The 13,614-nt window shown below is 50.7% G+C and overlaps 1 protein-coding gene across 2 annotated transcripts; it reads right to left on the bottom strand.

Moving 5' to 3' along the window:
* Positions 1-8,527: 8,527 nt before the first annotated feature.
* SLC27A3 (solute carrier family 27 member 3) lies at positions 8,528-13,194 on the bottom strand. Of its 2 annotated transcripts, none has more exons than XM_081495443.1 (10): positions 12,463-13,194; positions 11,897-12,106; positions 11,410-11,568; positions 10,714-10,838; positions 10,244-10,438; positions 10,047-10,137; positions 9,739-9,937; positions 9,420-9,517; positions 9,165-9,295; positions 8,528-8,738 (listed from the first exon to the last, which is right to left on the bottom strand). In XM_081495443.1, exons 1-10 carry the CDS (start codon positions 13,106-13,108, stop codon positions 8,667-8,669), a joined length of 1,926 nt encoding a protein of 641 aa, XP_081351569.1. In that variant the 5' UTR covers positions 13,109-13,194; the 3' UTR covers positions 8,528-8,666. The 2 variants fall into 2 exon arrangements, with proteins under 2 accessions (XP_081351569.1, XP_081351568.1); XM_081495442.1 differs by having other exon boundaries at positions 8,528-8,843.
* Between the last annotated feature and the right edge of the window lie 420 nt (positions 13,195-13,614).

A 13,614-nucleotide genomic window follows, 5' to 3' on the forward strand; every position in this document is an offset into this window, starting at 1 on the left:
TAGAGGATCCCCCCTATAATAAGGGCCACCAATTAGACAAGCCTGACCTGGAGAAAGCCCATGGAAACATAGCTAGCTGGCCATTTGCATCTAGGTCCCCTCAATAACTGTGTAAGGGAAACTGCCCTGCCCCAGGAGTGACTCCTGGCCCAAAGTGAGTGCCTTGTTGGGTCTTGGATGGTGATACCACACCAGGTCCCTGTGCCTCAGGGGTTTTCTAATTGATCCCTGTAAGGAGGGGGAGCTAGTCGGACCACCTCCTGAGCCCCAGGGTGGGAACTGAAGCTGAATAGGAATGGGAAGTGATGGAAGGAGTCGATATATTGGCATAACAGCTGAACCAGCTGGGACAGCCAGCTTGGCCCAAGGTTGGAGCAATCTATCCTCACCCTTCTTCCCTCTCTTTCCTTCCTGTATTATAGACTTTCTTTGGGCTTCTTTTGCCATAAAGGGACACTGCCTGACTTTTTCTCACCCTGATGTAATAGCACAAATGCTTGCGCATAGAGGATTTCATCATTCTTCCCCACTTCTTCACAGAATAGCTATTTTATTGTTTTGTTGTTTAGTCCCTAAGTTGTGTCTGACTCATTCAAAGGCCACTATAAAACCATAAATAGCAACTGACTATCTCTATCTATCAGAAGGGCGCCTTTTGCCTCGGCATCCACCAACCAGGCTGGGTTCTGGGGTGGGGCTTCTGGTGATTTTAGGAACAAAGTGGAACCTTTCTCTTCTCTCTGGGAATGTCCTTTCCTCCACTGACAGTCTAAGTGGAGAAATGGTACCAAAACTAAATGGAATAAAAAACCCAAAGAACAGAAAACTCTGAATTTACCCTCAAGTTTGGTCTTGGGGTTTGACATGTCATAAGAACCATCGACTAAAATCCCATGTAATGTGACTCCTTAGAGGGTTGTTGGATCCAGACCATCAACACAGGAGACCAGAAACAGTGTAGCACAGCAAAGCTATGGTTTTTCCAGTGGTCATGTAGGGATGTGGGAGCTGAACCATAAAGAAGGCTGAGAGCTGAAGAATTGATGCTTTCGAACTGTGGTGTTGGAGAAGACTCTTGAGAGTCCCTTGGACAGCAAGGAGATCAAACCAGTCAATCCTAAAGGAAATCAACCCTGAATATTCATTGGAAGGACTGATGCTGAAACTGAAGCTTGCAATGGCTGATGCGAAGAGCCAACTCATTAGAAGAGACCCTGATGCTGGGAAAGATTGAAGGTGGGAGGAGAAGGGAGGTCAGAGGACAAGGTGGTTGGATGGCATCACCTGACTCAATGGACATGAATTTGAGCAAAGAGATAGTGAAGGACAGGGAAGCCTGGTGTGCCGCAATCTATGTGGTCGCAAAGAGTCAGACACGGCTGAGTGACCGAAGAACAGCACAGCAAAGGTGACAGTACAGAGTCCCAAGGCAACCCTGCCTAAACCCCTTATGGAGATCATAACAGGTACTATGGCTACACATTGTTACAATAAAACATCATCTTCCTCTCAAGTCAGCTTCATAGCTGTCATCAGATCACTTATCCAAAATGTGCCCCAGAGGGCTTTTTTTAGGGATAGTTAAAATATCCCAATTTTTAAATTCAGAAATACAAGACAAATGAAACATAAGTGGCACATACATGCTAGCATACAAAGAAACAAACCAACCAGTTCACAAATTGGGTAAAATATCTAGCAATTATTTTCCTCTAACTGGGTACTCCACTCAAGTACAAAGCAAATTGGCTTATTCCACAGGAAAAAACTCAAGAGAAATAATCAAATTTCAAGTTCTAGCTCTACACACCAGAGCAGCTTACCCAACTGTACTGAGCCCATCAACTGTACACACCAGAGTGAATTACCCAACTGCACTCAGACCGTCAACTCCCAGATCTTGATTCTTTGCTCCCACTACCAAGCGCTGGAGTAGCCAGTGCCATTTTGGGGAACTTCAAGGGGAAGATTCTCAGGACAAGAGGTCCTGGCAGCTGCTCGGGACTTACTCCAAAATTCCCCAACCAAGTCAGAGGGCCATGAGCAGCAAGGGTCCTTGATGGTTTCACCAAAATTTGTTACCGAGTCTAAGCTCATACTGCTCTCCAAATGACAGGCCAGCCAATCAAGAGATGGGTTGTTGCGGCAAGGAATGGTGACTTTATTCAGGAAGCCCGAAGACAAGAAGACAGCAGGTTAACTTCCCAAGAAACCACCTTCCCTGAGCTAGAATGCAGACTTCTTTTATACTAAAAGGGGAGGGGCTGAAGTACTGGTTCCAGGATGTGTTAACTTCTTCCTTCTTGCAACTATTCCCAGATGGGCCTGGTGAGGCTGGTTTTTTGTGAGCTAATCAAAGGTATTTTAGCTTAATCCTCATTCCCTGGGAGACAGGAGTCCCAGAGATGGGCCAATAATCTAACCTGATAGGCAACATCTCTTTAGTAATTAACTTGTAACAGAATAATATTAGGGGCTTCCCCTGTGGCTCAGTGGTAAAAAATCTGCCTGCAATGCAGGAGCCCCAAGAGATCTGGGTTCAATCCCTGGGTCAGGAAGATCCCCTGGAGAAGGAAATGGCAACCCACTCCAGTATTCTTGCCTGGAGTATCCCATAGACAGAGGAGCCTAGGGGGCCACAGTCCATAGATAGGGTCACAAAGCGTTGGACACAACTGAAGCAACTTAGCACATACACTCAGAATATTACAAAGTTTCTTCCCTATCATAGTGACAATAATTTCTTAATATCACCTAGTAACTAGTTCATAATCAAATTTCCCTGATTGTTTAAAAAAAAATGTCTTTTTACTCTTTGGACCACTCAGAACAAGGTCCATATATTATACTACATTTGGTTATATCTTAAGGATCTAATTGAGGCAAGCCTTGCCACCCCCCCCACCACACTTCTTTCATATATCATTGAGTTATTGAAGATACTGGATAAATTTTCCAGTAGAAGTACCTGCATTCTGGATCTGTTTGATTTTTTTGGTGTTATTAAATATGTTCCTCTGTAAATGGATGTTGGTCCTAGAGACTTGGTTAGCTTCATGCTCCACTCTTAAGAAAGAAAACCTTACAGGCAGTGCTGTGCGCTGCATACTGCATCTCTTGAGCAGGCAAGAAATGCCTCGTGGGTGGGGTTCTACTTTTAGTGATTCTAAGATTGACTGGTGGCTTCAGGTGGTGATAACCTGATCGATCCCTTGTAAAATTCCCTTTCAGGCTTTCATCTGATAGTTTTATTCACTGATGATGATTTCCTGCCTCAAATTTATTAGTGGTTGCAAAATGGTAATTTTCCAATTCTATCATTTTTTTCTCACTCATTAATTGGAAGTCTTTTGTAAAGAACTTTCCCTCATCAACTAGGACAATTTGGTGACCCTGAAATACAATTCTCACAGTAAAGGAGGGACAAATGCTTATTAAAGGATAAATGCAAATTAAAGGACAAAATTCTTTCCTTTAATGGCCAATATTCAGAGTAAGGTGTTGGTGCTATACCCCAGCTGTTTCTCTAACCCTCTAGCCCTTTATCCTCCTAACCCCTTTCAGTATCACCCTGAATGGCTACATTTTGTATGTTCAATGTTTCAAGTGCCTTCATTAATCATTTTCCCAGTTTAGATCGCCCTATCTTAGGCGATGGGAATGATGGGAGTGCTGTGTGCTTTTGCTGTTCCGCCATTTTTTGTTATCTTTGCCTTCCGGCACAAGATGCCCCAAGGCTCTTCCTGAGTATCTCCTTTTGACCTGGAACCGACCTTTCCTCCAAGGACATCTGCACCATGACATCTCACTGTTGTCAAATAGTCTGTTGCTTCTAGGCTTTTTGAGTGACATTATGAGATTTTTACTTTACTTATTTTACACTTATATCTCTTTTGCTCTTGCTCTGAAAACAGTGATTCCTAATGTTTATTATTATACAATGTCATAAAAGTTTCAAATAATGCCAATTTTACTATTAATATGTACACTAGCAAATGAAATGCAACATATCTTCATATCTTTATTTGTCCTTGGGGAAAAACTAATTCTTGCCATATTCTCCCTGTATTTTAAAAGAACAAACTGTACTTCATCAAAATTTAAAATCTTTATGTTTCAAAAGACACTATCAAGGAAGTGAAAAAACAAGGGAACTTGAGTCCAGAATATATATTAAAAACAAACAAAAAATAAAAACCCTAACAAAACAAACAAGGAAATCTCACAACTCATCAATAAAAAGGCAAAAAACTCAGTTAAAAAGCAAGGAGATAATCTGGATAGACATTTCTCCAAAGAAAATATTCAAATGGCCAGTATGCACATGAAAAAAATGTTCAATGTTATCAGCCATCAGGGAAATGCAAATAAAAAACACAATAAGATAACATATCACCCCCCCTATAATTGCTACAGTCAAAAGATAAATAATAACAAGTGGTAGTGAAGATGCAGAGAAACTGAAACCCTCATACCTTGCTGCTGGGACTGTAAAATGATGCAGCCACTGTGGAACAGTTTGGCAGTTCCTCTCAAAGTTAAACACAGAGTTTCTCTAAGACCCAGCAATTCCATTTCTAGATAAACACCCAGAAGAGTTGAAAATATTATGTCCACACAAACACTTGTACATATGTTTACAGCAATGTTATTCAAATAGTAAAAAAGTAGAAATAGCCCAAATTCCATCACCTGATGAATAGATAAACAGATTGTGGTATATACATCCAATAGAATTATTATTTGGCCATACGAAGGAACGAAGTACTGATACCTGCCACAACAGAGATGAATCTACCTCAAAAATGTTACACTAGGTGAAAGCCACTGGTACACAAAATGTCACATATATGACTCCATTTATATGAAATGTTCAGAACAGATAAATCCATAGAGACAGTGCAGATTGTTGGCTGCCAGAAACAGGGGTGACAGGAAGAATGCTAATGGGTAGGGACTTCCTTGGGGGGAGGGATGAAAATGTTCTAAGTTAGGTAGTGGCTATGGCTGCACACATCTATGAATATACTAGAAACACTAAACTTTTGCAAAGGGTGAATTGGATTACATCTCATTAAAAAAAAAAAAAAAAACAATTTTCTTCCCACATTTGTTCCCTACAGGTCCAAAGAAGAAAACTTCCGTTACTTTGACCCTGTTCCCTCACTTGTCTCTTAATTTTAGCCAGAGCTCCAGGCTTCCCAGTTAATTCCCAGTGGTAATAAGTCTGCCTGCCAATGCAGGAAACGTGGGTTTGATCTCTGGGTCGGGAAGATCCCCTGGAGGAGGAAATGGTAACTCACTCCAGTATTCTTGCCTGGAGAATTCCATGGACATAGAAGCCTGGCGGGCTACAGTCCATGGGGTGACAAGGACACGACTGAACACACACACACACACACACACACACACACACACACACACACACACACACACACACACACACACACAGACCATACACACATCCGGGCTACAGTCCATGGAGTGACAAGGACACGACTGAACACACACACACACACACACACACACACACACACACACACACACAGACCATACACACACCCGGGGACGGGGCATCAGTGCGCAGGCGCCTTTCTCTGTTGGAAGAAGGGGAGGGGCTCGCCCCGCCCGTGTGGGATGACTCCTCCCACTTCCTAGCTTGCCCCGCCTCCTTCGCGCAAGGATGTGGGCGGTGGCGAGTGGCCGGCGCCAATCAGCGCTGGCGCCAGGTTCGGTTTCCGCGGGTTTCAGCAAGGTTGGAGCTTGCTGGCTCGTGGGCGCTCGGCAATGAGCAGGACTTGGAGTGTTACTGCCTTTCCCCACATAATCGACTCAGGCGGCGCCGCATCCCGGGTGCTTTTTGCCAAGCCCTACAGGGAGCAGTCGCCAAGCGTCGGCGGGCCGTCCCCCTGACACTGCCTGTCCTTGCGCGCGGGAAAACTGCTGCTCAGCGGCGGGGTAGGGAGGAGGTCCTAGAACAGGGCAGTCTTTCTGTCAAGGGCCACATAGTAAAATATTTTATGATTTTCAGGTCATATGGTCTCTGTCACAGCTACTCTGTTTTTGTAGCAAAGAAGCAGCCATAGATAGTATGTAAAGGAATGCACGTGGCCTGTTTCATTAAAACTACGCGTGGACTCTGAAGTCTGAATCCCATACATGTCGTGAAATACTCTTCTTTTGCTTTCTTCAACCATCTAAAAATAAAAAAAAAACCATTCTTAGCCTCTAGCTGTAAAAGAGCGTGGTTTGCCAAGCCAGTGCTCCTTTACTGGTTCCTGTATTTGTCGAGGACACGTGGCCTAAGCAGCCTGGGGAATTCACTGACACAAAGCTGAGAACATTGCTCTAACTGAAGATGAGTTAGACAGTTCTCTGATTCCACCACCCTCCCTTTCCAGCGCCCAACATCTCAGGGACAAGGGCCCTGAGAAAGGGAACTTACCACTTGAGGACCAACCTGTCTCAGCAAATTTCTCATAATTCCATTTTATTTTATTCCCTTGGACTTTTTTGGTAGGAAAACTTAATTCTTTTGAAGTTTATTTTATATTTGATTGTGGTAAATGGAAAACCTAATTCTTTTGGATCCAGAGTGTGCCTTCTTGCAGTGTCTCAATTTCAGAGGTTATATAGCCTCTGCCACTAAGCTGATTCAAAGAGCTACGATTCTGTCTGGAGGACAGCATGCCAGCCTCAGCCACCTGGCTCAGCCCATTGAAACAGAAGCCCCTCCTCTGGCTGCCCTCTCCAGAGTGGCAGCAGCTCAAAAGCAGGCATCATACAGGGACAGCTGATGTATTACATTCAGTATTTAGGGTCTGCAGAGGGAGGCGTGGGGACAGAATTCAGGCCAGCTCTATTTGGTGGAGATATAATGTGGCTGGTCTGTAATTCTACATTTTCTAGTAGCCCTCTTTTTGTTGTTGTTTAGTTGCTAAGTCGTACCTGACTCTTCGAGATCCCATGGACTGTATCTGCCAGGCTCCTCTGTCCATAGGATACTCCAGACAAGAATACTGGAGTGGGTATTCTTCTCCAGGGGATCTTCCCATACCAAGGATCAAACCTATGTCTCCTGCATTGGCAGGCAGATTCTTTACCGCTAAGCCACCTTTACAAAAGGGAAACCCCCTTATGAAAGTAAAAATAAACAAGTGGAATACATTTATTATATTTTAACCCAATATTTTGACATGTAAGCAATATAGAACAGTTATTAATGAAATATTCTTTTACCTTTATTTTGGGTCCTAAGTCTTTGCAACCTGGTGTGTAGTTCACACATCTCATTGCAGACCAGCCACATGTCAAGCACTCACTAAACACTGGCTGGTGGCCACCATACTGTGCAGTACAGGTTTTGACCAAATGAGACAAGGATTGGGTGCACCTCTGGTCTGTCTAGTCTGCTGGTGATCTGAACTGGGTTTGTTGGTGGAGGGTGGGACAAAGTGTATATTTTGGAATAGAAGGGTGAGCCATAGGGACCCAAGATAGGTGATGGGGTGTGTCCCTTGACCTCTCACGTTGGAAAGAGGGTTTGGAGGGGGAAAGATAATCCAAAAGAAAGTAGTAGAATTTTTTGTGGACCCATAGCTTAAAACAGAAGGGGAGTTTAGTTCTAAGACTAGCAGCAGTTTCATCATTTCAAGCTTTTAAGGTGATTAACTTTTTTTAAGCTGTTTGAATCAGTTTTATTTATTAAAAAAATTTTTTTTTCTTTAAATTTGGTGATGCAATGCAGCTTGAGAGATATCAGTTCCCCAACTAGGGACTGAACCCAGGCCACAGTAGTGAAAGCGTGAATCCTAACCACCAGGGAACTCCCTGATGATTAACCTTTTTGACACCTCATTCAAGGGCTAAGGAGAGGCCCTTTTCTTTTTGATTTCCCCATCCCTGTGCCACCACAAGCATACATGTGTTTGGAGCTCTGCTCCAAGGAGGGCTTTCAGGCAAACTCGCCCCAGAAACTGCGCTGCTACTTCTGGGAATACAGGACTAAATGTGGGTAAAATTTGGAACATCTGAGTTGCACTGAGTGGCTGCACCCCTCCCCCTCATGAAATGGATAACAAAGCCAGTTTTGAGGGGTGAAGGGTGTCTAGAGGATCCTTTCCCCCAAAATGAAGCCTCTGTTTTGCCCATTTAAGACCCTTCCCCAGGCCCCAGCCACAGGTGAGTTTGTGGAGATGTTTGGCCGCCCACAGGGGGCAGTGTTTCCAAACCTCTGTCCACTTAGGCCATTTGAGCAAACCCCTTGGGACCTCTAGCTCCCCAGAGGAAGCAGTGGGGGGCCTCACACTCAGGGAGTGAAACTGGGACAAAATACCCACAGCGCAGACATCAGTCATCAGGGGTTTTCCAAGGACAGGGATCACACTGGGTCATCTGAGAGGAAAAATACTGAGGTCAAGACACTGAGCCCAGGCCCAGAGTCCAGGCAGGAGCGCCTGTGGCTCCAACTGGGAGAAAATGTCAGTGAGAAAAGCAGTTCCACAAACAGACAGGAAAGTGGATATTGTGGAGCAGAAAGACAGAGCCAGAGGAGCTCTGGTCACGTTTATTACAAAATGAAGATTACAAATCTGATATAGAAAAAAATCCCTAACAGTTCCCCAGCCCACAGAGTCCCTCTGTCAGGTGTGCTGGCGTGGGGGCTCTCAGATGCGAAGGTCTCCGGCCAGGAGGGCACTGTACCGGGCAGGTGTGAGCGGCAGGTAGGCGCCCCCAGCCTGGTCCAGAATATAGAGTGGGTCAGACAGCGTGCTTGGGTCAAAGCCCTCTTTTGCCATCCGAACCTTCTGCTGCTTGAAGGTCTCTGTGGTGGCCAGGGACTCCTGGGGAGGGGGAGGGGTCAGAGGAGGCTGAAGGAAGGGGTCTTCTGCCCCAGTGGTTCAGGGGAACTGCCTGAGTTTTGTGAAGGGACAGGTCTAGGGAAGGAGGAGATGAGGTCAAGGTTTAGAGGAGGGGGTGACAGGGAAGAGAAGGGGCCAGGCCTGAAGGGTGAAGGGGGTGAAAAGCATGTGTCTGGGAAGGAACTGTTTTTTCTCTTCACAGAGTATGTTATGTGGGGGTCCTCTGGTGGGGTTTGGGAGCCAATGACTGCTGCAGATACACACAGGGTGAAGTAAAGGGTCAGAGCAGGGGTGGCTGGTTACCTGGAGCCTTAGGAATCGAGGCCGGGCATAAGGTGGCAAGTTCTCAGAAACATGGGCATAGAGTTCCACAAGGTCCAAAGAGTGGGGGGGACGCAGAGCCAGGGCTGCCATCCCAGCCCGGCCTTCATGCCCTGGTGGGTGTGGGGGGCAGGGTCAGCCGTGGGAGTTGACCACCACAAGGCCCTCTGCTCCCTGCACCCGAGGTAATACCACTTCTGAGTGGTGGGCTGGTGCCCCTCCCCACTGCCTGGGCACCTGGCACAGTGACTCCGTATACGTTCACCTCCTGAAGAAAGTCCAGGGCCTCCAAGGCCTCTGCCACCTCAGTGGTGGCCACATTCTCCCCCTTCCACCTGCCAGAGATGGGAAACTGGGAGTCAGGGGGCAGGGCCTCATGAGCTTGGTGGGGAGAGAAAGAGGCCGGGATGAGGGCGAGATGCCAGATGGTCTCGGGGAAAAAGTTGGAGGCTGGAGAGGAGCGGTTAGCTGAGAAGCTGGGTTGGTGCACATTAGAGGGTTTGGGTCCCAGAGATCAGATGCCCAGGAGAAGAATCAGAAAGTTAGGGGCAGGTACCTGAAGGTGTCTCCAGTACGATCATGGAAGCGAAGAAAGCCCTGGTTGTCGCAGACTAACAGGTCCCCGGTGTTGAAGAAAACATCCCCAGGCCGGAAGACATCCTTCAGCAGCTTTCCCCGGGCCAGCTCTGGCCCCCCAGCGTAGCCCAGGAAGGGTGACTGCTGGCTCACAGGGGCCACCAGCAGTCCTGGCTCACCTGACAGAGCCACTGGGGTCAGGGGTGGCCGCCCCCCACCCCACTCTCCAAGTACACCGCCCCCTGCCCACCTCTCCACTCCCCCACCCCCCCACCCCCACACACAAACCTGGAGATGTGGCCACACAGTGCCCCTGGGTGTCCCGAATTGGCTCCCCTGTGGTGACATCATAGCGAATCAAAGAGAAGGGGAAGACATGCTGGGGGAAGGGAGACCCAGGGACTGGGTCATTTCCGTTGCATGAGCCCCCTCCCCACTAGCCCCACCACTGTCCCACAGATTCCTGGTTTCCTCCTGCAACTCACCTTGTAAAGCCAGGAGGCGCGCCCCACGGCGCCCTGCTGTCCAGTGTAGTTGAAAGTGGCCACGTTGCCCTCGGTCAGTCCGTAAGTCTCCAGCACCTGCAGGGGCCCGAAGCGCCGCACAAAGCGCTCCCAGGTGTCCGGCCGCAGCCCGCTTCCCACCACCAGCCGGACCTTATGTCCATGTTCTGCCTTGTTCTGAGACAAGTGGGGAGAGGGGCAGGAGCTTCAGCCTCCAGATGCCAGCCAGCTCCTCGGAGTGGAGCCGTTTCCCATTCTCCTCAATGCCCTCCACCGTGACCTCCTTCAGGTGCCCTAAGCATCCAAGTCCTACCACCCAGCCTCCTTCTCCCCCCTTCCATTTTCTTCTTTTTGCTTTCTCTCTCTGACTTCCAGACAACTGTCTCAGTGCCCCCTGCCAACTGCCCATCTCCCTGCCGCCGTGGTTCTGCCCAGGATCTGCGCCCACGTACTGGGGGCTGGTTGACAAGGTACCGGCATAGTTCCCCAATGTACTGGAACACCGTCACCCTGTACTGCTGGCAGTCCTCCCAGAACTGACCAGCTGAGAACTTGGACTTCAGCACCACTGTGGCCCCTGCCAGAATCAAGGAGGGAGAGGAGGAAGGAAGGAGGTGAGGTTAATAGCTGGAGGGGGGCGTGGGGTCCTGACTCCCTTCTTCCCGGACGCTAGCCTTCACTATAGTGTAAATCCCTGAAAGACCAGGCTGTGACATTCATACTTGCCACAGGCCAAGCTGGCCCTCATCCTTTCCTACCTATAATTTAGAAGGTTAACGCCCTGTCCCCACTTCCATCCTCAGGCAGTCCATTCTCTGAACCCTGCCCCCAGGTCCTAACCCTCTTCTCCATTTGCCCCTTCCTGGGCTGACATTCACAGCCCTCCCATCCCCTAGCCTTTGGAGCCTGGAATTCTGCAAACCGCACGGCCCCCCTGGTTGCTCAGCCTGTAGGTCTATGCGGGTGATGCTTCTCCATTGAACCAGGAGTTCCTGGAGAGGAGACCCAGCTTCCTTCCTCTCCATTCTCTACCCTGAAGGGTTCAGGAAGCATCCCCAGGTGAGCACGCCACAGAAGGTACTTAGAGATTTGCTGGCATAAACACTTGCCAGAGGGCTAAATGAGGGGTTGGGGTGGGGAAGACTGACCAATGCCCAAGCATCCCACGATGCCCAACAGGGAGCCAGACATGTGGTAGAGTGGGAGGGCGAGGTAGATCACATCCTCCTGGTGGGCACCACACAGCTGGTAGAATCCCTGGCATTGCAGGACCTTCAAGTGACTGATCCGAGCAGCCTTGGGGAGGCCTGGGGGTGGGGGTGGGGGAGGTCAGGGAAGGGTTTGAACCCAAGCCTTGTCTCCCTCTCTGCCCCTGCTGGGTTTCCCACAGCACGAGGCAGAGGCAAGGCTGAAACTGAGAAGGCAGGCCGGGATATCCCAGAAATGAGGGACGTTCAGGAAGTGGAGAAATGAAGAGGGGTGGGAGGACTGGTGATGTAGGGGATACTGGCCCCTGGGATCACCCTTCTCTCTGGGGGCTTTGGAGGAGTGGCCTAGGAACTGAGGAGGTCATAGTTTCTGTTCCCAGGCCCCTGCCTTCCTCGGCTTTAGATTCTGGGAGGTAAATATCCTCACCCGTGGTGCCAGAGGTGAAGATATACAGGCACGTGTCCGTCATGTTCTCGGGTGCAGACAGGTACCCGGGCACTGGCCCATCCACTTCGGCAGAGGCCTCAGCCAGAAAATCGCTGATTCCAGCAGGACGGGTGTCAGAGCCCAGAGCCCACAGGTGAAGCCCCATGGCTCTCAGGGCCGGCAGATCAGGCTCCAGGGACTCCAGGAATTCTGGATGGGGTGGGAAAGCACAGCCCCACAGTTCTACCCGACCCAGAAGACTCCCCACTCTTTACCCCATTTGTGCCCCCACCCCGACTCGCACAGCTTCCGAGTAAGGCTGAAGAGGACAGAATCGACGTCTCATCATGGGCCTGGGACCTGGAGCCCAAGTCTTGGGAAATCCTTGGGAAACCAGAGAGAGACCCAGCTGCCTCCTGTCACAAGCCCGAAGAACTCTTTTCCGCACCGCTTCCGAACCCCTTAGAGCGAGTGCAGCCTCCTCCCCAGGCCACTCCTGCTCGGTCCTCGGCACGCCCCTTTCCGTGGCTGGCCCCGCCCCCGTCTGTCGGGCGCTCGGTCCTTACCTGGCGCCAGCACTAGCGCGCGGGCGCCGCAGCTGCGGAGGCAGTGCTGTAGGGGACCCCGGCGCAGAGCGGTGGGCACAAAGGCCGTGCGCAGGCCGGCCTTGGCCAGCCCGAACCAGAGCCACAGGAACTCTGGGCAGGCGGGGAGCAGCAGCGCCACGGTGGCCCCAGGTGTCAGAGGGGCCGCGCCATCCCCTTCCCGCACGGCCCGCGCCGCGCCGCTTCCGGCCGCCTGGTGTCTCGCACAGCGCGCCGCCTGCTCGCCTTCCCCGGCGCCCCCCGTGCCGCCGCCGCCCCGTCCCCCTTCCCAGCCCCGCGCGCGCAAAAAGGCGCGCGCAGCCCGGTTGCTCTGGCGCTCGGCCTCCGCGTAGCTAAAGCGCTGCGCGCCGTGAATGAGAAAGGTGTGCGCCGGGCGCTGCCGGGCCAGCTGCGCGAGGCGCCAGGCCAGGCTGCAGCCCCCCTCAGGACCTTCTGGGTCCGCCGCAGCCGCGGCCAGAGCGCGCGCTCGAAGGGTCCGTTTGCAGCGTAGGGCGCGTATCGTGAAGGCCAAGTCTGCCGCGAACCAGCGCAACTGCGACCACAGGCGCAGTGGCAGCAGCAGCAGCGGCAGCAGCAGCAGCAGGGGTAGCAGCAGGAGAGAGGCCATGGTGCCTGCTTCCTCCACTCGGCCCGGTCTGGCCCCAGCAGCTCGCAAACTGGGGCCGCTGGTCTAGCCTCAGACCTCTCCTTCCCGGGAGCGCGCGCGCTGGCACACGCCCCTTCCCACCCAGCTCCCCTCCCCACGGGCGGAGAGCGGAGGCCCGGGAGGAGTGCTAGTGGGGGGCGGCCCCGCAGCCCGGCCCTTCCCAGAGCTACGCTCCGCCCCAGGCGCGCTCCCTCCCGGACCTCTCGCGGCCCGCACTCTACCAGCTCCTGGGCGGTGCTCAAGCCTTCTCTCAATCCCAGAGTCGGGTCTGTTTCAAGGTTTTCTCTAGGACAGTCTAGACATCTGGCTGGACTTTGGACCGCCGGTCAGAGAGCCAGGGCACTGAGAGCCAAGTCCATCTTTCCCTTTTTCCTCTCATTTTCACCAGATGACGGGAGGGTGGCACTACTCTCCCAGGAGACTGAAGAACTCGGCCTCCTGCTCACATGGTGCTGCAAGTCGCGGCA

This window comes from Giraffa tippelskirchi, chromosome 5 (assembly GCF_054371585.1).
Source record: "Giraffa tippelskirchi isolate mGirTip1 chromosome 5, T2T-mGirTip1v1.2.pri, whole genome shotgun sequence".
Lineage (NCBI taxonomy): Eukaryota > Metazoa > Chordata > Mammalia > Artiodactyla > Giraffidae > Giraffa > Giraffa tippelskirchi.

Bases quoted from the DNA above. Each gene is read 5' to 3' on its own strand.
- SLC27A3 (XM_081495442.1), bottom strand. From the start codon at position 13,108: ATGGCCTCTCTCCTGCTGCTACCCCTGCTGCTGCTGCTGCCGCTGCTG. The intron at 12,107-12,462 runs GTAAGGACCGAG...CACCCCATCCAG, and splicing joins CGCGCTAGTGCTGGCGCCAG to AATTCCTGGAGTCCCTGGAG. The intron at 10,439-10,713 runs GTACGTGGGCGC...CACTTGTCTCAG, and splicing joins ACCTTGTCAACCAGCCCCCA to AACAAGGCAGAACATGGACA.